We start from the raw sequence: 24,971 nt of genomic DNA on the forward strand, positions 1-24,971 counted from the left end.
CCGTGCCAACTTAATCACTGGGACACCCACAGGCAAGGCATGGCTTTTTCCACAAGAAATATTCTGGATGGAAGTAAACACATCAGTGAGCTTAAAGTTCTACATGATCACAATGACTTAAGCTTGAGAATTTTTTTTTTTTTTTTTTTTTTTTGTTGAGACGGAGTCTCGCTCTGTCGCCCGGGCTGGAGTGCAGTGGCCGGATCTCAGCTCACTGCAAGCTCCGCCTCCCGGGTTTACGCCATTGTCCTGCCTCAGCCTCCCGAGTAGCTGGGACTACAGGCGCCCGCCACCTCGCCCGGCTAGTTTTTTGTATTTTTTTTTAGTAGAGACGGGGTTTCACCGTGTTAGCCAGGATGGACTTGATCCCCTTGACCTCGTGATCCGCCCGTCTCGGCCTCCCAAAGTGCTGGGATTACAGGCTTGAGCCACCGCGCCCGGCCGAGAATTTTTTAAAAAGAGAGAAGGGAGTAGTAAATGACTAAATATAAAGCACCTAGTGCTGTATTTCGCAAATGGTAATCACTCAGCAGGTGTCTCAGCTCCTCGCTTCAGCAACCAGGCTTCCAGGACCGGAAGGAAGTCTTCTGCATTCAAAACTAGACTCAAACTACTCCCCTCTACCACCCAATTCTACTCCTGTGCTCGCGCTCTTCCTGCCTGGCAAATTCCATGGCCCGACAGATTCACTTCCATTCCACGGCCGGACCAGGAACGTCAGGGGGCCACCCATGCCTGGAAAACGGCCGGCTGGGCCAGAGGGGCGGGGACCGCTGCAGAGCGGGGCTGGTACCAGCCACTTCTTGGGAGCCGCGGTACGCGCAGCCTTGTGGGAGCTGTAGTTCCCACAACTCCGAGTCTCCAGGCGAGGCGTCACTGCAGGACTCGTTTTCCCGTGCTCCTGTGCGCGGGTCCACTTGGGACGGGTCCCTGGGTAGGTGAGGTGGGTAGGAGCCTGCTTATAGAAAAGTGGAATCGAGTCGTCCTTGTTAGTGGAGCCGCTGCCGCCAGGGAACTCAGAGCCGGTTCCTGTTCCTTCAAGAGTGCTGGAGGCCAAACTTGAAATACAAGTTTAAGTTTCCCCATAGGGCAAAAGATAAGGATCCGAACTCCCCCGGCCCGGTGTGCAGCAGGAGCGACCAACCCCGACCCGGGTTAAAAGTCCCAGGGACTCTTCGCTGCCGCCACCTCCTGTTCTCTCCCCACGTTCCCACTCGGGGTCTCCCTCAAGGCCGGGAGGCACAGCGGTCCCTGCTTGTTGAGGGGCTGGATGTACGCACCCGCAGGTTCCCGCGGACTTGGGGGCGCCCGCTGAGCCCCGGCGCCCGCAGAGGGATTGTGTTTGCCTCCTGCAGCCTCAACCCGGAGGGCAGCGAGGGCCTACCACCATGATCACTGGTGTCTTCAGCATGCGCTTGTGGACCCCGGTGGGCGTCCTGACCTCGCTGGCGTACTGTCTGCACCAGCGGCGGGTGGCCCTGGCCGAGCTGCAGGGGGCCGATGACCAGCGTCCAGTCGACCGCAGCCTGCTGAAGTTGAAAATGGTGCAGGTCGTGTTTCGACACGGGGCGCGGAGTCCTCTCAAGCCGCTCCCGCTGGAGGAGCAGGTGAGAGGTCGGCCCGGGCCGGGGCTGGTGGGGCGAGGACCGTGTGCCAGGCCAGGCGTCTCGCGGGAACACACATCTTCAGAGCTTTACTCACGCGGAGCGGGGCTCGGGTTGGGTCCAGAAGAGGGGAAAACAGCAGTAGCCAGTTCCTCCCCAGGCTCTTGAGCAAAGGACCTGCTGGGGGTAGGACAGCCCCGGAACTTCCCGTTTTGCCCTGATGGCGCAGTAAGCGCTTCTTAAGACGCATGGGAGTCGCCTGGGGATCCTGCTACGTTGCAGATTCTGATTCAGCAAGTGTGGAGTAGTGCCCCAGGTCAGCATTTCTATTAAGTGTCTGGGTGAACATGAGTACAAGGGTGCAGTGCACTTCTGTGTGACAATTTTGAAAGTGGTTTGTCAGCTGAAGGGACTTTAGTGACAGGAACCACTCTTAACTGAGATCACAGTGGATAAGGTCGTTGCCTTTGGAAACAATCTTTATAACAGTTTTTTCTCAGGGTTTGCTGGAGGCCATTTGAGATCTGAAGTTTTTTTTTTTTTTTTTTGTAACAAGTGTTGTATTCTAGGGTTCTCTTTTTCTGTTTAAGGTTACTAAACCTATAGTGGAAGGGATTTGAGGTCGGAGAAAATTAAAAATGGGCTAGTCTGTGGCTGTTATGTCTTAAAAATCTGCCTGGTTTTGTCAGGATAATTATAACTAAAGCACGAATAGTTTTTAAAAAATTATTATCTTTCCTGGATGTGACTTTTCACAGCAGAAAGGCCTAGTGAAGAGGAATAGGCAACCTGAAATCCCCAAACACCCAGGTATTACACATGTGGAGTGATGTATCGTTGGTCTTCCAGGTTGGTGTTGGAGGAGGTCCAACAGATTGTCCAAAATTGATGTTAGGTATACTCTTCATAATCATAGTTGCTTTCTAGAAACCTTCAGGATTGTGTCTTTACATTGTACAACTGGAAACCCATTTTTCAAAATTGGCCGCACATGAAATTAAACTTCTAAAGCATTTTCCACATAAATAAATACATTTGGAAGGCACTTAATTCATTACCAGATTTCTGGTTAGCCTTACTCTGGCTGTATCACTTGCTCTCTGGTACTGGGATTGCTTCTTTCATTTTGATTCTTTGATTTTGTTTTTCAGTCTCTTACTTTGCCTTTCTATATTAGATCACTAAATTTTCCTTAAGATTTTGTATACAGCCCATCTCTGATGCTCCCCTTCCCCCAGTTCTTCTCTATTCTTGGTACAGAAGGACTGGGGAATCATATGTAGGAATATATATTATATTTACCTAGAAGACAAAAAGTTATCAGTGGTAACAGAGAATAAAACTTTGCATGTGCAGGCCTAGACCTAGTATGTACCATATATATACACCCTGAAGGCCCTAGGAAAAGATTTAGATTCTTTTAGGGCTTTATCCCTGAGGGAGAGTGGGTGTGTGATGGGTATCTTCTGCCTTTATGGTTGAAGGGTCCATTGTAGCTTAGGATACCAGCTTCATTCATCTTCAATCTGTGTAGCCACAAAATAGCATCTGAATCCATGGCCTGACTTTGCAATTAGAGAAGGCATATTACCTCTCCTCTCTTCTCATATTCTCCAGACTTTAGGCAGATGCTTTCAACACCTTTGGTTATCTAGTATGAAGTCATGTGCATAAAAATCAGGGGTGAACCAACTCTCTTTCAGTTTAGGCTATGAGCAAATATTAACCTCTTAAAACTTGTTTCTGGATAGTCTCTGTCAGGTGTTCATTTCAAGATCCAATTTGATAGAGATTGTTATTGGAATTTTTTATTTTATTTTATTTTTTTCTGAGACAGAATCTTACTCTGTTGCAAGGCTGGAGTGCAGTGGTGCGATCTCGGCTCACTGTAATCTCCGCCTCCTGGGTTCAAGCAATTCTCTTGCCTCAGCCTCCGGAGTAGCTGGGACTACAGGCACGCGCCACCACACCTGGCTAATTTTTGTATTCTTAGTAGAGATGAGATTTCACCATGTTGGCCAGGATGGTCTTTATATCTTGATCTCATGATACGCCCGCTTCAAGCCTCCCAAAGTGCTAGAATTACAGGTGTGAGCCAGCACCCAGCCATTATTGGGATTTTTTAATCTTCTTGGTTCTGCTATTAATTATGGTCAGAAGGGACTGCCTGGCAAAACTTTTTTGTCTTTAGTACATGTTTCCTGATTTCTGACTGGTTTATAGATTAATGTATGTGACAAGTCACTTCATTCAGTCATCTCACAAATTCTCAGAAAGAAGCATGATTTAAAATTAGATGTTTTGGCTGGGTGTGGTAGCCCACGCCTGTAATCCCAGCACTTTGGGTGTAGTCCCAGCTACTCGAGAGGCTGAGGCAGGAGAATAGTGTGAACCCGGGAGGCAGAGCTTGCAGTGAGTCGTGATCGCGCCACTGCACTCCAGCCTGGGCAACAGAGGAAGACTCTGTCTGCAAAAAACAAAACAAAACAAAACAAAAAACCACTAGATGTTTTGGCTGGGTGCGGTGGCTAACGCCTGTAATCCCAGCACTTTGGGAGGCTGAGGCAGGTGGATCACAAGGTCAGGAGTTCAAGATCAGCCTGGCCAAGATGGCGAAACCTCCTCTCTACTAAAAATACAAAAATTAGCCTGGTGTGGTGGCGGGCACCTGTAATCCCAGCTACTCAGGAGGCTGAGGCAGGAGAATTGCTTGAACCCAGGAGGCGGAGGTTGCAGTGAGCCGAGATCATGCCACTGCACTCTAGCCTGGGTGGTAGAGCAAGACTCCATCTTAAAAACAAAAAACTAGATGTTTTATTGTTTTCTTATGGCTTGAATGGCTATTGGTTTAACCTGTTTTGCTAAAAGATTGTGCTTTGGACATAAAAATATAGAACTTGATTGGCCTTTTTTTTTTTTCCTAATCATTAGAGTAGATCCAAATGCACTATCAAAAGAAAAGATTTGGCACTGCTTCCAGGCTTCCCTCAACTCCCCTGGGTGTCAAGATGGCCTCCACCCAGGGAGGTTCCTCAGTTTTTATAAAATAAAGTCTAACCTACCCCAGCTTCACTGTTGATTAAGACATTTGGGTCCTTATTTATTTGACAATATAGATGAGCTGGGAAGCATGTCAGTATCTTTTGTTGCTTAGTACCTTTCCAAAGCTCAGCTAAAAGAAGTGGTATTCAAGAAGCATTACATGAGGGATGTGCTAGTCAGTCCACCCATTCTTCGGGATCGATAGTTCTTAACCGTGGTGGAACATTGAAGTCAACTGGGAAGCTTTAAAAAATACACATGCCAGGGTCTCCTTCTGAAGAATTCTAATTTAATTGGTCCAGGGTATCCAGATAATGTAAAAGACTCTCTGGTGAAGCTTGAGAATTATCTGGACTGAAGAGCATTAAAAAAGTGGAGGCCTCCCTTTTTGGGAGGATAATCCAAATGTGATTATCCCAGGATGGGACTCAGGCATCAGTAACTTTTAAAAAATGTCCTGGTAATACCAGTGTACAGACAAGGTTTAATATGATTGCTTTATTGTAAAATCTACACCTGGAAGGTTTTTCTTTACTTTTATGTAGATTTCTTCTTTTATCTGGAATGTAGTATATCAATCCCAGTACAGAATTGCCTTCGCTGAAATGTACTTTGGTAAGAGGCTATCATTCTGTGTTGAGAGAACTAGGAGAAACAGTCCCACAGAACTCATTGCTGTGACTGCTGAAAAGATGTTCATTATATTACTCTATCCTCTTTATGAGGACCCTTGGGAAGAATTTGTCTGTTAGCATTAGAAATGGTGTGCTTCTCCTGCACAGTTGGCTTGCCTTTCTCTTTAGTCTAGCTGATCAAGTTTCTTTCTTTATGTAAAAGTCCAGAAGCTGGGTGCCAAGTCTGTTGCCCACCTATAGTAAGTAAACAGATCTTCTTGTTGTACATATTTTAGTAACCATGTTACTGCATCCATTTCTTTGTCCCTACATTTGTTTGCTTTTGTCTTTCTTGCCTACTTGGGATTGGTTGTCTTACTATATTTTAATTTTTGCTCTATCTACTTTATTACCCCTTGAAGTTGGGTATACATAAAATAAGTAAAGTTATCAAGTTAGTCTTTGCCACTAACTGGGAAACTTAAGAGCAGGAATGAGAATGAGAGTGTGTATGTGGAGTGGACACTATTATATGAAACTGATGTATCATCCATTCTTGAAAATCTGAAAACTTGTACTCTAGACTTTACATGACCTGGACTCCAGTCTCCTAGGGGACACCAAGGGTCCTCTCTTGGTGAATGTGGCTAACAGGAGATTTCTTAGTGAGGCTGAATGGCCCTGTGGAGCTTTGTGTCACACCCTGTGGTGGACACTGGAACTACATGAATGGATAATTCAGTCTTGCCTTTAAAGGAGTTTTCAATGTGATAAAGGAGAGAGACAACAGACAACAATTAAGGGAATATGTTGGGAGCACTGGGAACACAAAGGAGGTGTCTTCAAATGTCCAAAACTGAAATCAGCTTTCCACCTGTTTTTCTGTCTCAGTCTTAGTTTTAGTCAAGGAATACCTCCATTACTAGGCTCAAAAATCAAAGTAGTCATTTTTTTTGTTGTTGTTCCTCTGTGTTTACCTACCAACACAGCCCCCAAATAAAGCTTTCATTTACTCACTTGCCAAGTCTAACTCACATGTCTTACATCTATCTCTTCTATTCCTACTGGCTTAGATGAGGCCTTAGGCTCTCACGTGGGCTATTGCTAACATCTCAAAATAGGCTTTTCTGCATCTAGTCTTCCCATTCCAATTGTGATATATGCTGCCAGGTTTCAGATTTATTCTGTGGAGCCCCTGGGCTAAGGTGATGTTGAGCAGCTGGGGCTGTAGGATCCTACTCCTACTTCAACTAGAGAAATTCCAGTTTTTGCCTTATGTGTACAAGTCTAAGTTTAACTTTACTCGGTGTTTTCTGATTTAAAAATTGGAAAACCATTCCCTGGTTGAGGCAAACCAAACCACTTCTTTGCCATACACATTCTTCACCATCTCTGCTTTGCTCAAGCTTTCTAGTTATTTTTGGAATTCTGAATGCCACCCTTTTTAAGTACAGATATTTGCTTGTCTAAATACTATTCATTTAAAATGCTATTCCCTGGATGAAACTTCTCCTGAATCCCCAGCCAGAAGAGAAGGTCTGTCTTGCTTTTGAACTGCTATGTCTTCATATGGTTTCTTGCAGCACATGTCAGCTTCTATTATGGCATTGCTGCCATTTACATTCACAGCTGGCCTTTTTTCTTTACTAACTTGAAAACCCAGGAAAGGCAGGGTCAAGTTTTCTCAAGATGGGTATCTTCTACAAGAGCTGGCAAATTGTTAGAGCTATTAATTGTACCTACTGTGTGTGAGGCCCTTTGCTGGGAAACAGAGGTCAGTAGATGACCCAGTCTCTGTTCTCAGGAAGCCAAGTCTACTGAACAGGACAGACCAATAAAGGAGCTCGTTTAATACACTTTGGTAAAGGCTACTAAAGAGAGCCGCTGAAGCAACTGTGAAAGCATAAGGCCATGACCAAGGTTTCTGGGAACATTTAAGTTGAGTCTTATGGAGTGAACAAAAGTCTTTCTAGATGAATGAGGAAAGAAAATTCCAGGCATAAGAAACATGATACTGAAAGGCCATGAAATATGAGAAAGGAAACAAAGTTGTGTGGCTAGAGAGTAGGTGTGTAGAATAGGGAAGAATTGGTAAGGGGGCTGCTAGAGAGGAGGTGGGGCCACATGAGCCATGAACCCTTGAAGGGTTTTTTATCCAGAGGGCTTAGAGTGTCAGAAAGAGGGAGCAGTGATTAACTGTGAAAGGAGGAGGAAGGCCTCTCTATGAACATCTGGTCCTCTGATGTGTCAGAAGGAGGTTCAGGTGTTGGAGACCAGGTGCCAGTGGGACTGACATGTGCCTTTGGGAAGAATGGAGGGCTCCCTCTATGCAAAGAGAATCTGAGGCTCCCAGTGCCATTATCCTGGGATAGTTCTGGGAGGAATGAAGATAAATATGATGATATGTGACATAGTAGGTTTCTAAATGTTAGTTTTAAAACTAAACAAAGTAGTAGGAAATTGAGTTAAATTTTTTTTATTATAAATGTTATAGGAATTCATATTTAGAAGATAACCATTGAAAGCTGGAGTAGTCAGTGATGGGGAAGTAAGAGTTGAGCTATCCTTGAACATTGAAAACAAGGTGATGGACAGATAGGAACAGGAGTCCCTCCAAGCAAGAGAAGCAAGCTGGGTTGGAGGGGAGGAGGGAAGCAGTGAAGCTGAGTACAGGGGCTGGGCAAAGGGGTAGAGTCCTTTTTTTAAATTTATTTTTTTAAGAGATGAGGTCTTGCTATGTTGCCTAGGCTGATCTTGAACTCCTGGTCTCAAGTGATGCTCCCACCTCAGCCTCCCAAAGTGCTAGGATTACAGGTATGAGCCACTGCACCCAGCCATGATGTAGAAGTCCTTGAAGGACAGATGTTTACCTCTGAGACATTAGGAAAAAGCTACTGATATGATGAAAGTGGCTTAGCAAGATTAATTAGGTGATTTTGAAATATACAATGCATTATTATTTATTGTAGTCACCATCCTGTACAATCGATCACTAAAGCTTATTCCTGTCTAACTGAAATTTTATACCCATTGATAAAAATCTCTCCTTTCCCCATTCACTGCACGCCCCCCCAGCCTCTGATAACCACCATTCTGCTCTCTAATTCTGTGAGTTTGACTGTTTTAGATTCTACACATACAAGCATATCGTGAATATATTGCAGATTCAGGTCTAGACCACCATAATAAAGCAAATATTGCAATAAAGTGAGTCCCACAATTTTTTTTTTGTTTCCCAGTGCATATAAAAGTTATGTTTACACTGTTCTGTATCCTGTTATGCAATAGCATGTCTAAAAATGTACATACCTTAATTAAAAAATGCTTTATTGTTAAAAAGTGCTAGTGATCACCTGAGCCTTCAGTGAGTCATGATCTTTTTGCCAATGGAAGGTCTTGCCTTGAGTTGATGGCTGCTGACTGATCAGGGTAGTAGTTGCTAAAGGTTGGGGTGGCTGTGGCAATTTTTAAAAATAAGGCAACAGTGAAGTTTGCCACATTGATAGACTCTTCCTTTCATGAAAGATTTCTCTATAGCTTGTGACACAGTTTAATAGCATTTTACCCACAGTAGAACATATTTTGAAATTGGAGTCAATCTTCCCAAACTCTGCCACTGCTTTGTCGATTAAGTTTCTGTAATAAATCCATTGTTGTAATTTCAACAGTGTTCACACCATCTTCACCAGGACTAGAGTCCCTCTCCAGGAACCACTTCTTTGAAGTAACTTCTCATGCATTCAAGTTTTATCATGAGATTGTAGCAATTCAGTCAAAACTTAAGGTTCCACATCTAATTCTAGTTCTCTTGCTATTTCCATCACATCTGCAGTTACTTCTTCCACGGAAGCCTTGAATCTTCAAAGTCATCCATGAGGGTTGGAATCAAATCTTCCAAACTTCTCTTAATGTTGCTATTCTGACCTCCTCCTCATAAATGTTCTTAATGGCATCTAGAATGGTGAATTCTTTCCATAAGGTTTTCAATTTACTTTGCCCAGATTCATCAGAGGAATCACTATCTAGGGCAACAACAGCCTTACAAAATGTATTTCTTAAATAATAAAGACTTGAAAGTCAAAATTACTCCTTGGGCCATGGGCTACAGAAAAGACGTTGTGTTAGCAGACACAAAAACAACATTAATTTTGTACGTCTGCATTAGAGCCTTTGGGTGACTAGGTGCATTGTCAATGAGCAGTAATATTTGGAAAGGAATCCATTTTTTCTTTTGAGCAGTAGGTCTCAACAGTGGGCTTAAAATATTAAGTAAACCATGCTGTAAACAGATGTGCTGCCATACAGGCTTTGTTGTTCCATTTATACAGCACAGTCAGAGTACATTTAGCATAATTCTTAAGGGCTGTAGGATTTGCAGAGTAGTAAATGAGCCTTGGCTTCAACTTCAAGAAACCAGCTGCATTAATCTCTAATGAGAGTCAGCCTGTCCTTTGAAGCTTTGAAGCCAGGCATTGACTTTTTCTCTTTAGCTGTGAAAGTCCTAGCTGGGATCTTCTTCCTATATAGGCTGTTTCTTCTGCATTGAATATCTCCATGTTATCAATAAGGTTGTTTCACTTTCTTATTGTTTGTGTGTTCACCAGAGTAGTACTTTTAATTTCCTCCAAGAACTTTTCCTTTGCATTCGTAACTTGGTTGTTTGGTGCAAGAGGCATAGGCTTTGGCTTATCTTAGCTTTCTACATGCCTTCCTCACTAAGCTTAATCATTTCTAGCTTTTGATTTAAAGTGAGAAACTTGCAACTTTTCCTTTCACTTGAACACTTAGAGGCCATTGTAGGGTTATTAACTGGACTAATTGTAATATTGTTGTGTCTCAGAAAATAAGGAGGCTCGAGGAGAGGGAGAGAGATGGAGGAAAAGCCAGTCAGCAGAGCACTCAGAAAACACACAACATTTATTGATTAAGTTTGCCATCTTACATGGGTGCAGTTTATGGCACTCCCAAATAGTTAAAATAGTAGCATCAAAGATCACGGAGTTTAGGATCAGCCTGGGCAAGATGGCCAGATCCCATTTCAAAACAAAAAACAAATCACAAATCATAGATCACCTTGACAGATTTAATAATAATGAAAAAGTTTGAAATATTATGAGAATTACCAAATTTTACACAGAGACATGAATGAGCACGTGCTGTTGGAAAAATGGCACTGATAGACTTGCTCAATGCAGAGTTACTCCAAACCTTCAATTTGTGAAAAATGCAGTATCTGTAAGGAGCAATAAAATTATGTATGCCTATGTTACTAAAAAGTTGACTTTATATATTTTCACCACGTAAAAATGAAAGCATGTGAGCTGATGAATTTTGTTTACATTAGTTAATATATCGAACGTAAATGTATATCAAAACATCACATTATACTCCATAAATATATACAATATACAATTATTTGTCAATTAAAGTGTAAAATATTTATATGCAATAAAAAATATTTTTTCCAAAAAGATTAATTAGTTGGCTATGGATGGATGGATTGTGCAGGTAAAAGGGAGGAGTTTGTCACAGGCTTTTGCCTGTAGTAATAAGGTTTACATTGTACAATAAGATAATGGAAGGACCATTGGGGAGGACTTTTCTTCTAGGTAGTGATCAACAGGGCTTGGTGTGGGGATGGTGAATCCACAGGGAGCCAAAAGTATGAGGTTTGGGGCCTAGGAGAACTGTGGTAACATTGAGAGGGACATAGTAGATTGGGAAGGGGAATTGGTCTATGGGATTAGACTTGTTTTTAAAATTGAAGTCATCACATCTGACTCAATGAGTGTCAGAGTTTTATGGACAGTTGGAGCTATGAGACCTGTGGCCACTAGTGATGTTTTGAAATCATTACAGCACAGTTGGGGCAGGAGCCAGATTGCAAGGAATAACAGAAGATCGTGAAAAAGCAACATCTTCCTAAGTGGCAGCTGCTTGTTTCACGAATTGCATGAAAGGAGGAGAAAAATGTAGTAGTTACAAGGGACATTAAGTAGAATCCTTAAGCTGGGATAGGGCATAGAAACCTCCAGATTAATTCCTTATAAATTCTTACACACATATGGTCACTGATATCATATTTCTTTCATCCATCTCTTCATTCATTCACTATGTATCCGCATGCCAGGCATTCTGGTCACTTCTCCCCTTTACTTCAGTGTGGGCTAAGTGCCAGAGCAGTCCCTTAGCAGTCAGTACTAGTGTAGCAATAACAGGACTTAGGCTAAGGACACCTGGAATAATAAATCACCGTCTTTTCTTCCCTTAATTTCAGCTAACATTTCTTTCCTTCCATCCCATGGGAAGGTGCAGGCCTAGTGTCAGTGATTCCAGCCATGTGTTCTGAGTACTTTGTGATGTTAATGCAGTACATTTCAAGAACCATTTTTAAACAATTTTTTTTTGTTTTTGTTTTGTTTTGTTTTGTTTGTGTGATACTAACAGGTAGAGTGGAACCCGCAGCTATCAGAGGTCCCACCCCAAACTCAGTTTGATTACACAGTCACCAGTCTAACTGGTGGTCCGAAACCATATTCTCCTTATGACTCTCAATACCGTGAGACCACCCTGAAGGTAAGCAATGCTTCCTTGCTCGGGGGAGCCCCACTGCAAAGGTTGGGTGGTTTTCTCTGGGCTGAGTTCAGCAGGCTGTCAGGTGTTTTCATTCTTCTTTCTCTTTCTTCCCTACTTTAGGGGGGCATGTTTGCTGGGCAGCTGACCAAGGTGGGCATGCAGCAGATGTTTGCCTTGGGAGAGAGACTGAGGAAGAACTATGTGGAAGACATTCCCTTTCTTTCACCAACCTTCAACCCACAGGAGGTCTTGTGAGTCACTTGAAAAGGGATGTTGCACTTAATTTAAGGTCTTGAGCATGAGGATACCTGTCCTGACTCCCAAAGATGGTTCCCACTCTCACCCAAGGTAGTTTGGGGGACAATTTGTCATGCTGCATACCCTTATGTCACAGGATCTGGTGAACAGGTGGTTCCTGGAGGTCACATTCATTGGACTTCGAGTCTCTTGAGGGCAGACATCCCACAGAGAAGTAAAGCTTTCTTCCTAGTTCCATAGCTCTCCTTATGTACTCTTGAAAGACCCCTGGAGCCTCTGTGGAATAAAATAAGAGTGTATATAATTAAATATTCCTTTTATGACTGTCACTGTCTTCTCATTTTTTTCAGTATTCGTTCCACTAACATTTTTCGGAATCTGGAGTCCACCCGTTGTTTGCTGGCTGGGCTTTTCCAGTGTCAGAAAGAAGGTTCGTATTTGGGATCCCAGTCAGTCCCTGTCCCTGGGGTTCTTGCTTCTCGCTTCCAAAGCCCCTATCTCTTTCTTGGTGCCTGTTCCCTTGATTTGTTTTCTCATGCATGTGTGACTTCCAGTGTGTACCTAGTCCGGTGGGTCCTTCCCTGTCTGGCCTTATGGTGCCCCTGCCAGCCTGACCTCCACAGTAGCAGCAGTGTAGCAGCTGCTCTGATCTGCCTCTGGCTCCTGGCTTCTCCCCTCAAGCTTCTACACCAGCTGCACAAGGCAGTCTTAACCATGTTTTGTAAACACTCGAGAGGACTTTTTGTTTAGGTGAGACATTGCTGGAAAGGAAGGACACTGGGCCCCAACACTGCTGCTACTGCCCTAATCTTGGTAATAATCCATAGCGTGAACAGTGTTCTGTCTAGCCTTTCCTAGTTGAGAAAGTCCATCAAGTTTGGGTTTTGATATATTCAGCCCCTGAATGGTTGTAGTCAGTGGTTCCTAACCTTGTCATCCCCAAGGACTGAGTTAATTATTTTCCCTCGTGGATCCCATGTGTTGAGAGCCTTTGGCCATCACATGAAGCTTCATTTTGTCATTTGTAATTGACTCAAATTTACATTTAATCACTGGTCTGAGTTTCAGATTATCATGACCTCACTAAACAGGTGCCACAAAGCAAAGGTTCTTGTTACTTTGTTTAGCTTTTTGGCAGTGTCTCAAATAGAAACAAAATTTCCATCACACTTTTTAAGAAATATGTAAAATAATAGAACCTTCAGGAAAGAGGAGTCTGGTCTTACCCCCAACTGGGTTGGATACTGCTGCTAGTTCTGGCTGTAGTTGGCTGCTGCACACAAACAGTACGTGTCTAGGTAACATAAAGCCATAAAGCAGTTTGGGCTGCCCCTTACTTCTTGGGAGGCCTTGAGTTTAGGAATGACCCACAGCGCCTGATCTTCTGAAAGCTCTCAATTGCTTAGCTTCTAAAAGGTAAAGATCTTCTTAGAAACATCAGAAGTGGTACTGAGAAGGAAAGATGTTTCTTGGTGGCAACATTTTCTTTAGGCAAGTCCCAGACTGGGAATGTCCCAGGTTTCCAGCACGGAAGGAAATCACTAGCCTCAGGTGCAGGTGTCTGGGTAGCAGCTCCCTGCGCTGGACCCACAGGTGTTGGGACTCCAGTTTGACCTCTTTCCTAGCTACTTCCATGCCTTTCCTATATGAAGGGACTTGAATAAAGAATCCCAGAAGGGGCCGGGTGTGGTGGCTCACGCTTGTAATCCCAGCACTTTGGGAGGCTAAGGCGGGTAGATCATAAAGTCAGGAGTTCAAGACCAGCCTGGCCAAGATGGTGAAACACCCATCTCTACTAAAAATAAAAAAATTAGCCAGGCATGGTGGTGGGCGCCTGTAATCCCAGCTATTCAGGAGGCTGAGGCAGGAGAATTGCTTGAACTTGGGAGGTGGAGGTTGCAGTGAGCCAAGACCACACCATTACACTCCAGCCTGGGTGACAGAGCAAGACTCCATCTCAGAAAAAAAAAAAAAAAAAAAAGAATCCCAGAAGGTGGCACTGTTGGTGGAAATGCTGCAACTTTGGGATATTGCTTTAGGAGTAAAATCCTAGAAAAATCCCAGAGGTTACATGTAAGCTACAGAGAATCAGGCTGTGGGGAAAGCTGGAGATTGTTGGTCTGCCCACTTGGCCAATCATTTGCTCAGTGTACATTTGTCTACTCAAGTGTGCCTTACTTATCATAAACTGTGGGTCCAAAATCCAGACAGCATTATCAGACCCCAGATGGAACTATTAGAGGTTTATAATTTTATTAGTGTTATATAAGTTTAAGTCATAGTTATTCTAACACATAAAGGACCTAGTACAGTCATTCCACAGTATCCAAAAGGGATTGGTTCCAGGACAACCCTCTCCCCTGGCAGATACCAAAATTTACAGATGCTCAAGTCCCTTTTATAAAATGGCATAGCTTTGCACGTAACCTATGCCCATCCTCCCATGTACTTCATATCATCTCTAGATTACTTTTAATACCCAATACAACACAAATGCGATGTATTATCCTGTACTGTTTTCTAATTTGTTATTTTTATTATGTTAGTTTGTATTGTTCTTTTTTTCTTAAATATTGTTAATCCATGGTTGATTGAATCCATGGATGTGGAACCCAAGGATGTGGAGGACCAATTGTATGCAACAAACTTTGTTCTAAGAACTTTGCATATATTAACTTGTTTAATTCTTGTAATAACCCTATGAGGTAGGTGTCATTATCCCCTTTTACAGATAAGAGAACCAAGACACAGAGAGGCTCAATGACTTGCCCAGGGACACAAAACTGGTAAATGGTGGAATTAGGATTCAAACTCTGGCAGTGTTGGTTCAGAATCCTACTTTTTCGTTTTATGCTCAACTGTTTCTTTGAGGACATGTATATCTGGAGGCGGCATCAGATCATTTGGTTTGTCCTTTTCACAACACATCTTGCAGAACCCCAGCATTCTTCAGAGGGGTCTCAGAAAGTACAGAAAAGGAGGGGATGGGACATGCAAGTGGACTATGCTTTGGATCTCCACCTTGCAGCCATCAGCACCTCTTCTTTTATTATTATGCTTTACATAATAGTTGGAGGTTGGTGGAGGTTCTGTGGCTGATATAGTCCCACCCCTTCGATGTACAGATGAACCCCAGAGAACGGTAGTGACTTCCCAAGGCGACTCTGCTGGTTAGTTGTGGACTGAAGACTAAACTCATGACTTTCAGTGTGGTTTCTTCTTCTGTTCACACCAATGATGTGTGTGTGGATTCTGATATTCTAGTGAAGTTATAGGCTACTTTTAAAGCCCTTGGTTCTGACTATCAATAAGTTGGGAATAAATACCCCTTTGGGACTTTGATTCAGCTGATCACTCTGCAGACTGACCTCAGTGAATCCCAAATTGCTGCTGGGGAGCTACTTCTTTTGCCATCAGGCTTGAGTGGTGTGGAAAAAGAACCTACCACACAGAGATGGCACTTGCCATCTCCGGCACAGAGCAAAGCCTGGGAAGGTGTTAGAACACCTTCTTTGGGCATTGACAGGAGGGGACAACGGTACTGAGGAGCTCTGAACAGCAGTGAGCTGCCATGAGAGACATAAGAAACATTGTAGTTTCTTTGGTTAGATCTTTGGTTAGACCAGCCATTCATCTAAAAGCCTGGCTTTTTATTTTGGGCAAGGCTATGGGGTCTCTGAGAGGATCTGTGGCCTTGCGTTCACTTTTCTCAGTTTGTTATGTGATAAGTCACTATAGTGGCCTATAGGATCAGGCTTCGGGAAGCAAGATAGTAACTTAGTTCTGATAACGCTATTCTTTATTAGAATGCCCAGATGCTGGTAGTGCTTTACAGCAGGGATTTTTTGGAAGGGGTCAGGGAGTTGCCAGTCTGATTCAGGTCTATTACCTGCTCTAGTCTATTTGTGGCCCAATAGGAGGGCTTGTGCTAGACAGAACAAGGCTGCTGTGACTTACTTTTTCCATTGCTCAGATTATAGGAGAGCCCCCTTCGGCAGGGCCAGGGCATGTGGAGGGCATTCTCTGTCCTTAAGGAGTAACCTTGATGATCTGCCTCTCAGAGCAGATCTCTGCTCCATCTCTGTAGACAAAGAGAAGGGGGTGGAGATGCTGGGAAGAACAAGCTGAAGCCTCTGCCTGCCTGTGCTTCCTACTTTTCTTCCAGGACCCATCATCATCCACACTGATGAAGCAGATTCAGAAGTCTTATATCCCAACTACCAAAGCTGCTGGAGCCTGAGGCAGAGAACCAGGTAACTGCTCCTGTTTTCTTGCTCACCAGTGGGGGACAGCCTTCTACCACCTTTGCTGGCAGAACTGTCTGTACTGAGGGCCTGCCCAGGCTTACCCTACTGGCGAATAATGGATGGGAAGGTTTAAATTACACCTAAATGTGACATCAGCTGTCTAGGAAGTGAAGAAGTCTTATTCACAGTGACAGACCCATGGTAAAGGTCAGGAATTCTGAGAAGAGCTGCACGTTGGGCTAGCAAGATGATACATACAGCCACGAGTGGGCTTTTGCCATTTACAAAGTATTATCCTCCTGATGACCCAGGGCTCTCAGGTGGGGCAGATGAGGAAACCAACAGGTTAAATAAAAGATGATTGAGACTGTCTTTAACCTGCAAATCCAGGTGTACAAGCCCAAGAAGACACAGACTTTTCTTCTCTTACCAATATGTTTCTATGTAGGATAGATTGGTTTGGGCTGATGACACTTTTCAGTTATCAGGTATATCTAGGCTGCACTAAGATTATATGGCATTCCATAAACAAAAGAGAATGCTGTTTTCAGACACACATGGGCCATGCTTCCATCATTTTTTATATAATGCAAATGCTAGAGTGAGATTTGGAAAATTCATCCTGTTATCCTAACCCTGGTACTTGCTAACTTATGTTTACAAGTCGTTTGACCTTATAGAGCCTTAGTTTATGCATCTATAAAATTGGGATAATACCAGCTAACCCCAGTGGGTTGTGGGGATTAAATGGTATCCCAAATGATAATCCCAAATGTGAAGTACACTTTGTAAACTGTTAATCACTATAGAGTGTAAGACATTACTCTTTGTTTTTTTTGTCAGAGGCCGGAGGAAGACTGCCTCTTTACAGCCAGGAATCTCAGAGGATTTGAAAAAGGTGAAGGAAGGGATGGGCATTGACAGTAGTGATGCAGTGGACTTCTTCATCCTCCTGGACAACGTGGCTGCTGAGCAGGTGAGTCCTGGGGTTGGGGAGCCTGGGATAATAGCCTTGGTGGGCTGGCTCCTGAGTTAAAACTGGGGGGAGAGAAGTGGGTGGAGGCCTCCTGGTTTGGAGGCAACTGTGATAGGACCTGCAGATAGAATGGATGTGGGGACTGAGGGATAGGGAGCAATCGAGGAAGACTCCTTACCCAGGCAGGAACACAGGCACTGAACTCTAGACCAGAGCTTCTTGAGGCATGTTCCCCAGAACACCCAATATGCAAGTGTGTGTTTGGGCAGGTGGGGGCAATGGTTGGAAGGGATGAGTAGGGTCTAAAAATTTTGGAATCCCTATTTATTGTATCACTTCTTGAGAGTACTATATGTACATCAACACATTAAAAAAATCTGAGATGCCTTTCGTAAAGAAAGCTGGTTAATCTTTAAGTCTGTTTTTCTTAAGCTTATTTAGCCGTAGGATCTTTTTTTCTGTAATAAATATATAAAGAAGACTGATAATGGGAAAGGTTTCTCTAGATTCAGAAGTTGGACATCCAAAGGTGTATAGGATCCTCCCTCCTTCTCTTGTGGAAATAAAATGGCAGTGTACCCTGAAGGCAGAAATGCACCTTGCTCTTATGTGTAAAACAGGTTTAAGGTTAGAAGGCAAGAGTTCATATCATATATTTGTATGGCGTATTTTTTAGAAGTCATTTTGGGAAAACGAAGGTCAAGTAGGAATTTATGAATTCCTTACTTTGGATTTTATTCATCTTTTTTTTTTTTTTTTTTTTTTTTAAGTTAAAAAATACAGGCTGGGCACGGTAGCTCATGCCTGTAATCCCAGCACTTTGGGAGGCCAAGGTGGGAGGATCACGAGGTCAGGAGCTCGAGACCAGCCTGGCCAATATGGAGAAACCCTGTCTCTACTAAAAATACAAAATTTAGCCAGGCATCGTGGTGCACATCTGTAGTCCCAGCCACTCAGAAGGCTGAGGCAGAAGAATTACTTGAACGTAGGAGGCAGGGGGTGCAGTGAGCCAAGATTGCGTCACTGCATTCCAACCTGGGTGACAGGGTGAGACTCATCTCCAAAAAAAACCCAGAAAAACAGGCCAGGCACGGTGGCTCACGCCTGTAATCCCAGCACTTTGGGAGGCCAAAGCAGGCGGATCACGAGGTCGGAGATCGAGACCATCCTGGCTAACACGGTGAAACCCCGTCTCTACTAAAAATACAAAAAAAATTAGCCAGGTGTGGTGGCAGGCACCTGTAGTCCCAGCTACTCGGGAGGTTGAGGCAGGAGAATGGCGTGAACCCGGGAGGCGGAGCTTGCAGTGAGACGAGATCGCACCACTGCACTCCAGCCTGGGTGACAGAGCAAGACTCCGTCTCAAAACAAAAAAAACCAAAAAACAAAAATGCTAATCATTTTGGAGTAGATGGGGAGTCATCAGAAAGGGAAGAAACCCTTTCTTTTTTTTTTTTTCCCCTGGCCTTCAGATAGCTAGTAATAGCTTTGGAAGAGCTTTATAGACATATCTTCTTGAGCTGTTAACAGACATAGCTGTTCTTGAGCCCGTCTTCTCTTCCCAGGAGAAGACAGGCTCCTGCAGGTTCCATGGGAGCTGATCAGTTGCTAGAATCAGTAGGTGAGAAGCATTTTTTTCTAAAACTCCATGTGGCCCTTTCAGGCACACAGCCTCCCAAGCTGCCCCATGCTGAAGAGATTTGCACGGATGATTGAAGAGAGAGCTGTGGACACATCCTTGTACATACTGCCCAAGGAAGACAGGTGAGGGGCCTCTCACTGCTGGCATGAAGTCACACTTGGTCAGACATCCAAGTGTATGGGGAAGAGGAGTTCATCAGGCCCACTCACGCCTGGCAGCTGATGTCTCCGTGTGTAAGGAGGCTGAACCCCACTCTGCCCGCCTGCCAGGAGACCCTAGGTCTTTGCACTTCTGCAGCTGGAACTGGTGACCTAGTGCTTCTGCTCCCTGTTATGCAGAACCAGGAGCCACCACTCTCCTGACTTTATCACTTGCCTTTTCCTTTTGCTTTAAGGTTTAAAGGATTTGGGTGGCAGGGAGCTGAAGAAAGAATATTCATTTCTCTCTTTAGTCATCATGTTACAATTTACAAATCATTTTCACATTCTCACTGTGAGGTGAGAGAGATACCTTTCTCCCTGGCTTTATAGATACAGAAACTGAGGCTGGGAGATACTGCCTCCCTGGTCTAGGCCCAGCTAGCAAGTGATGGAGCCAGAACTTGGACCCAGATCCACTGACTACCTATTCTGTGTTTTCGCTATATGACTCACAGTTAGGGCTCTGTTTCTAGGTGTGTTTCCTGACTACCAGAATGGAAAGTTTTCCTCTTACCAAATTTCGGAAGACACCTTTTTTTTCTGATTGGTTGAGAGCATTCAGCTTGCACTAAAAATAGGTGACTTGATAGAGGACGGGAGGTAGGAAGTAGTCCGGGGAAAGATGAGTAGGGGGGAAAGGCATCTAACAGTTCAAGAATTTGCACGGTTGAGTGCCTAAGGATAAGAGCCCTTGACTGCATTCCTTCCACTCAGAGTCAGTGTGTCCACTTTTGTGCAAGCCTAGGGTGTCCAGAAGGTTCCTACCAAGCCACACAGCTTGCTGCCACTCCCTGGGACTTGCCAGCTTCCCTTTTCTGTTTGTGCAGGGGCCCCACCGTACCTAAGTTGTTACTTACTGCCTTCTCCTTTATCAACACACACACACACACACACACACACACACACACACACACACACACACACATATTTAGTAAATATTTTAAGCTGTGAGGATCATGCAATTTCCGTTAAAACTACTCATCTCTGCCCTTGTAACATGAAGCAACCAAAGACAATATGCAAACAAATAGACACAACTGTGTGCCAGTAAAATTTATTTACCAAAACTGGTCAGATTTGGCCTATCGTGTAGTTTGCTTTATTCTGGTGTAAATCACTTTAAACAGGCCAGGCGCGGTGGCTCACACCTGTAATCCCAGCACTTTGGGAGGCTGAGGCGGGCGGATCACGAGGTCAGGAGATCAAGACCACCCTGGCTAACATGGTGAAACCCTGTCTCTACTAAAAATACAAAAAATTAGCCGGGCGTGGTGGCAGGTGCCTGTAGTCCCAGCTACTTGGAGGCTGAGGCGGGAGAATGGCGGGAACCCGGGAGGCGGAGCTTGCAGTGAGCCGAGATCGCTCCACTGCACTCCAGCCTGGGCGACAAAGCGAGACTCCATCTCAAAAAAAAAAAAAATCACTTTAAACAGGACCTTGTCTGTTCCATTCCAATTAGCCCTGATTTTATAAAACTAACATTTCTTCAAGGACAAATGGTTACAACCTCACAAGGTCATACAACTTGGCTTTGCCTGTATATATTCTTCTGAAAAGTATATGTTGCATACAGTGTTGGTTGCCTGTTCTTCATCCATTGCCGCAACATTCCTTGACTTATAAAGATGGTCATTTACCCAATCACCACGAATAAGGATTTGTCTAAGCCAGTCATGGCAACCTTGTTTTCATTTGTCGGTAACTGGGTTCTGGGAATTCTAGGAGGGGTATTTTTTTCTCTTTGATAAAAAGTAAGAAGCACAAAAACAAGGAGAAGACTGGCCCCTGAAGGCTCCATGGAAGCTAATCAGCTGCTAGGATGAGTAGATGAGAAACATTTCTTTCTTCTATAGTAAGTGGACTTTGTTCACTACTGTGAGTGAATGTGCTTTAAGCTGCAGTAGTCACCTGTGGTCGTGATGGGACAGGCCTGAGAATGAAAGTGGTGAAGCCGCAGAGCCAAGCCTGGGAGCACAACCACTGAACCTCTTCTGTAAAATAAATAAGACATAAATAAGAAATGACCTTATAGTCTAAACTCCAAAAGAAGGAAGGCTGGCACATAGGAAACAAAATTTAGGATGTTCTTGTTCCTTCTGATTGTTTTTCTAAGGGCCTTCTAGAATTCCTGGAAATTATTACCCCTTCTCCTTCCCAGCTTTGTCAGCTTTGTTCTTTGATTCCTCAAGGCCTAGTTGGTCACGGCTTATCCAGGTTATCACCCTCCTGCTCCCTCAGCCCCTCCCATCTCAGTTGTGTTCACAACAGGTCTGTGTGCTGGTGCTTGTGTTGTTGGGAGTCTTTATTCACAGAGGACCCCAAGACCAGCCTCAGTGCCGTTTCTCTCCTTCTGGCCCCTTGCTAGCCCTTATTCATGACTTGCCTTTTTCTCAGCTCTGTCTGATTGGACTCATGAGGTCCTGGGGGCAGAATCAGTCTGTGTCCCCTGAATGCTGAGTGCCCTCTAGGTGCTTAAATGTTGTTCACTTTTCACAGGGAAAGTCTTCAGATGGCAGTCGGCCCATTCCTCCATATCCTGGAGGGCAACCTGCTGAGAGCCGTGGATTCTGCCACCGCGCCCAACAACATCAGGTACCTGGCACAGCAACTCTGCTTTGTGCAGCTAAGGGCCGTGGGGACTTCTGGCTGCAGGGAGGGAACCCAGATCTTAGGGAGGCAAGAACCAGGCTGTCAGTGACCAAAGGTAGATGTTTAACAGGCCCCAAGTCTCAAAAAGGTTCACAATCTTTTAACCTTTCTTCCTGCTGCATCCCTCCTACCATGTTTTGAAAATTTTAGTTTAGTGAAAAGAACCTCAAATTTCCTGTTGCTTTCTCTCTCTCTCTTCTTTTTTTATTAATTGAAGATATGTCAAACAATAGCCAATTATGATGTGACACTGATTTGATATGATAATAGTCCAAAACAAAGATAATTGCTTAATGGATTGTGTAGTTTGAACCACTTTCATTGAGTGTAAAGAAGGTATGATATCCATAAGGCATTTAAAAATGTTGGAAGTGGCTGGGCGCAGTAGCTCACGCCTGTAATCCCAGCACTTTGGGAGGCCGAGGCGAGTGATCACGAGGTCAGGAGACCGAGAACATCCTGGCCAACATGGTTAAACCTAGCTCTACTAAAAATATAAAAATTATCTGGGTGTGGTAGCATGCACCTATAGTCCCAGCTACTCGGGAGGCTGAGGCAGGAGAGTTGCTTGAACCCAGGAGGCAGAGGTTGCAGTGAGTCAAGATCACGCCACTGCACTCCAGCCTGGTGACAGAGCGAGTCTCTGTCTCAAAAACAAAAAAAAAAAATGTTGGAAGTGGCTCATGAGCCTCCATTGCCATTTTTGTAGCCTTGAATCCGAGGTTGGGACTACGGCTGTGGAATATTATATGTCCTAGGCACTTGCTAAGTGTGGTCTGCAGACAAACAGCTTCACCATTGCCCAAGAACTCATCAGATTCTCAGGCTCCAGCCTGATCTACTGAATCAGCATCTGCAATTGAACAAGATCCCCGGGTGACTGATATTCACCTGAATTTTGGAGAAGCACTGTTGTGGTATTATGCACAGCTAGAAGCTCATGATGGCATAAGAGGAATAGGGGACAATGAGTTGAAACAGGAACTTTGGGCCAGGATTTGTAATAGCAAATCTTGTGAATGCCGTTTCCTATCCTTCACAGTACCTGCAATGACAGTACATTTTTGCTGGCTTTTGCCACCTTGCCACCCTCTGCCTTGGATCTTTAGAATACCACAGGATCCAATGCTAGTCTTCTAGGATGGGGGTTCATAAATAAAATCCTTGGTCTTTCCTAAGAGATGGATACTGGTGTCAGGCAGATGTAGATTAAAATGGCATTCTTATTACCGATTAAAGCCATTTGGAGAATGTGCTGAGGGCCAAATGGGCTTATGAATATTCTTTTGAAATAAACTTAATACCCCAAAACTTTAAGCCTCCCCAACAAGGAGCACACCTTGCCCTACTAAACTCATCCCATGACTGAGAGTAGGAAGAGCATTCATGTAGGCTGGCAGGACCCAAAGGGAGAAGAGAGGTAGGGCCTAAGCCAGACATGCTCAGTTTCTTCTTTGAAACTCACCAGGGAGGAGTGAGTGGGTGGCAAGGAGGAGGCCAGGAGAGTTTCTCTGGCGAAGACCCTCCTCATGAAGACACGGGGAGTGGGAACAAGGGTTCTTCCCACGATCGATTGCAAAGGAGTTTTATACCAGGCTCAGCTGATTTCTAGATGTCACCTGGTTTCTCAGGCAAGTGTGTCTTACTTAAAGGAGGCAGGCCACATCCTGACCTTCAGAGTCCTGAGGTAGAGAATTGTGGAGAGCGGTTTCCTCTTGCAGAAAGCTGTATCTCTATGCGGCTCATGATGTGACCTTCATACCACTCTTAATGACCCTGGGGATTTTTGACCACAAATGGCCACCGTTTGCTGTTGACCTGACCATGGAACTCTACCAGCACCTGGAATCTAAGGAGTGGTTTGTGCAGCTCTATTACCATGGGAAGGTAATACCCCTGAGGTGGGGTTGGGTGGTGGTGAGGCGCCCTCCCACAAAACCCACCCACCTGAGTTAGCACCGAGTCCCCCTCCTCAGGCCCAGTGGAGTCTCCCTCGGCACAGTCAGCTCTCTAAATCCTATAGGGCAACTCCTGGCTATGCCCACGGGTCAGGCAGAACTTGACAGATGGTGGCAGGATGGGGCTTGGGCCTTATCCCAGTTCTGTTACAGACTCCTTCTAGGAAGAGGGTCCCCCTCCTCTTCTCCTGAGTGTCCCCGTCAGGATGTAGCCTCCTGGCTGTGAGGCCTGTTTTGCAGATTGTTGACGGTATCTTTGGGAGGTGATGTGTGCTGCTGTTAGCACCCATGGTGTTGGCGGCTTCATCAGGGCTGGGGTCCAGGGCAGAGGCTGGAGCACGCCCCAGGGATGAGCCTGTTGGTTCTCCCAGCTCAGGGATGTAACTTGACTGTTTCTTCCCAGTCAATTCAACACTTTTTGAGTGCTTTTACAAGCAGAGCATAGTACTTTTATTCTGGAAGCTGACCGGGTAGTGGTGCCTTCCTGTCTGTAATATGTATGCACACATATACCACGTGGGTCAGTGCCTCTCAGATCTCTGGGCTCAGCTGGAAATAGCAGAAGGACAGGCTCCTTGGTGGACCTGCTGAGTTATGTCTCTTCCGCAGGAGCAAGTGCCGAGAGGTTGCCCCGATGGGCTCTGCCCACTGGACGTGTTCTTGAACGCCATGTCAGTTTATACCTTAAGCCCAGGAGAATACCACACACTCTGCTCTCAAACTCAGGTGATGGAAGTTGGAAATGGAGAGTAACTGATTTATACAAGCAGGATGTGTTGATTTTAAAATAAAGTGCCTTTATACAATGCCTCCTGCTTTGTGTGTTTGGGAAGAGGAGAGAGCAAGGGGTAAGGTACTTTAATATAAGGTAAGGATATTTCCTTTCTGTGGGTATATTAAGGTTTCTTCCTGAAAGGAAAAGGGGTATAATATTGAGACCAAAAGGATATTTCTCTATTTTGTGAGTTGGTTTCTAAGGTTAGAAGCATCTGTGTGTGACACGGGCTGGGGACATCATGACCCTATAGAATTGTGTTGGTTTTAGTTCTTTTCTCCTATATTAATTTCACATGTATTGAGCTACCCTACTAAGTAGTGATCATTATAAAGGTGAAAACATTCTGCCCTTAAGTTGTTGCAGTCCAGTGGGACAGGCAGCTGAGGAGATCAGTGATACAGTGCAGTATGTTTTATGCTGTAATAGA

General features: G+C 44.4%; 1 protein-coding gene and 1 long non-coding RNA gene across 2 annotated transcripts; one reads left to right on the top strand and one right to left on the bottom strand.

The window, feature by feature from the left end:
• Positions 1-926: 926 nt before the first annotated feature.
• ACP6 (acid phosphatase 6, lysophosphatidic) lies at positions 927-24,563 on the top strand. Its single transcript, NM_001257685.2, is given in 10 exon segments — positions 927-1,607; positions 11,708-11,836; positions 11,957-12,087; positions 12,445-12,524; positions 16,260-16,347; positions 17,185-17,317; positions 18,981-19,081; positions 21,656-21,751; positions 23,530-23,695; positions 24,376-24,563. Coding segments are annotated over 10 exon segments (1,287 nt in total). The 5' UTR covers positions 927-1,388; the 3' UTR covers positions 24,520-24,563.
• LOC144331593 (uncharacterized) lies at positions 1,184-10,322 on the bottom strand. Its single transcript, XR_013398867.1, has 3 exons — positions 8,091-10,322; positions 4,042-4,106; positions 1,184-3,450 (listed from the first exon to the last, which is right to left on the bottom strand). It is a non-coding gene; the product is annotated as an uncharacterized LOC144331593 (long non-coding RNA).
• Positions 24,564-24,971: the final 408 nt, after the last annotated feature.

Source organism: Macaca mulatta, chromosome 1 (assembly GCF_049350105.2).
Source record: "Macaca mulatta isolate MMU2019108-1 chromosome 1, T2T-MMU8v2.0, whole genome shotgun sequence".
Lineage (NCBI taxonomy): Eukaryota > Metazoa > Chordata > Mammalia > Primates > Cercopithecidae > Macaca > Macaca mulatta.